Raw genomic sequence first — 1,994 nt, 5'->3', positions numbered from 1 at the left:
AAATTAAATATTACCGTTTATTTAAAAAAAATGATTTTACCGTTTCTTTTGCTTATTGTGAAACTGCTATAAAAATTTAAAACCTTTACATAAAAATTACATTAAAGTTGAGAAGATGAATAGATAAAATTATACCTATTATCAAGTATATTTACTGTCTATTATGTCATAAAAACGAAAAGTAAATAAATCAACATTTATAACTTTAAATACATTATGAGTACAAAAATTTATAATTATATTGGTTATGCTCATTTAAACATTAGTACTATATAAATTTACTCACCAAAAGTGCTATTAAATCATATAAGTACTATTACATTAGTAAATATATTATACAATATGTTTTTAAACTTGAATCAATATCATTTTGATAACTTTCTTAAGAAATATTCTGTGCCAGTTTTTACTTCAAGCACTGAAAACAGACAAAACAAAATTTTTTTCTTATGTTACAAATGTTGATTTGGCCCTGAATTCACCTGATTCAGAAACCATGCAGATCTGTCAATCAGCTGGGTAGCTTCCACAATCTCCAAGCTGGTCCTTGCCGTATTTCCTTGCTTCTGTGTTCTTCTTTCACTTTTTGGTTATTTGTATATTTCATAACGTAATGTCATTATGTACATACAAATAATATTTTATATGCATGCAAATAACAAAATCAATCATTCAACATAAAAATAATAACGAATTAAAAAAAGGAAATCAACAAAAATATTTGTTATTTTCATAAAAATATTTCCTCGTGTCGCGTACACAAAATTACATTTTCTTTGCAAATAACACTACTATAACGATATTTAAAAAAAGGTAACATTAAGTTACAGAATTGGAAATACTTATCTTTCTATACAGAAATATAAAGCTCAGTGTTTACATTAGGTATCAAAATATAAGGATAATTGACTTGTAATATTATGAACCTACTTTGATTAAACAACTTTTTAGATAAAAAATAACAAGATTAACTGTACAGTTTTAAATAATATGCTTAATGCATAGAATATATTTACGTAAAATTTATATACTTTGCTTCTACGAAAATTTAAGTATTAGTATCACAAATTTGTAGAAATTTTGATATAAAATCTTAATGTTTTAGAAAATAATTTTATAATTTTAAAATAATAAAAAAAATTTCCAAATATAGTTCACATTTATTAATTATTGTTTTACACGAAACAAGTAATTAAATAATGCAATGTAAACATACATATCATGTAAAATACTACATACCGATCTTTATCATAATCTTTCTTGTCTAGATGTCTATCGTCTTCTCGTCTATCACGGGTATGCCTATCGTCTCGTTCTTTCTCTTTTTCCCTTCTATCACGATCATCCTTTTCCCGTAGTCTGTCATCGTGATCTCTGGGTATTCCTTGTCTTTCACGATCTTCACGATCTCTATTCAAAATTCTTCTATCTCTTTCATCTCTTTCACGTATACGATCATCTCGTTCGCGTCCCCTGACAAAGAAAAATAAATGCATATCAATTTTTGTACTAAGTATATATGACTTATTTTTAATTTTCTTATTATCATTACTAAAAAACTATATTAATATAATTTAAGTTTTTAATCATTTTAATGTTTAAAGCTGCCTTTTTACCTATCTTCTCGTAATGGTAATCTATCCCGTTCTTCAGTGTCGTGATCTTTAAGAGAATGTTCACGATCTTCTTGATCTCTCAATAAACGTCGATCACGATCGTCGCGCAAAGACCTTTCGGTAAGCTCCACACCTGGTGGTGAAAGGTCATAATAACCCTCTGTTCCAGGAGGTGCAACATCATCAAATCTTTTGTGAGGCACGTCTCGTAAGGGACTACCAAAACGTTGTGTAGATGGACCAGGGTACCTGTTGACAAAAAATTCATGGAAGATGTTTATATTTTTGTTAAATTGCTATAAAAAGTTATTTAGGAAGTACATTTAAATTATAAATGATCAATATTATATTAATTTTGTAAATTTACAAATTATTAAA

At 27.0% G+C, this 1,994-nt stretch overlaps 1 protein-coding gene across 1 annotated transcript in view; it reads right to left on the bottom strand.

The window, feature by feature from the left end:
* The window catches only part of LOC108574644 (E3 ubiquitin-protein ligase RBBP6-like), a 14,435-nt gene that overhangs the window by 3,477 nt on the left and 8,964 nt on the right, over positions 1 to 1,994 (bottom strand). The window contains 2 exon segments of the mRNA XM_017937269.1: positions 1,240 to 1,473; positions 1,617 to 1,865. Coding sequence (XP_017792758.1) covers positions 1,240 to 1,473; positions 1,617 to 1,865 — 483 coding nt within the window.

Source organism: Habropoda laboriosa, unplaced genomic scaffold (assembly GCF_001263275.1).
Source record: "Habropoda laboriosa isolate 0110345459 unplaced genomic scaffold, ASM126327v1 scaffold175, whole genome shotgun sequence".
Lineage (NCBI taxonomy): Eukaryota > Metazoa > Arthropoda > Insecta > Hymenoptera > Apidae > Habropoda > Habropoda laboriosa.
This window is presented reverse-complemented; position numbering and strand designations above follow the sequence as displayed.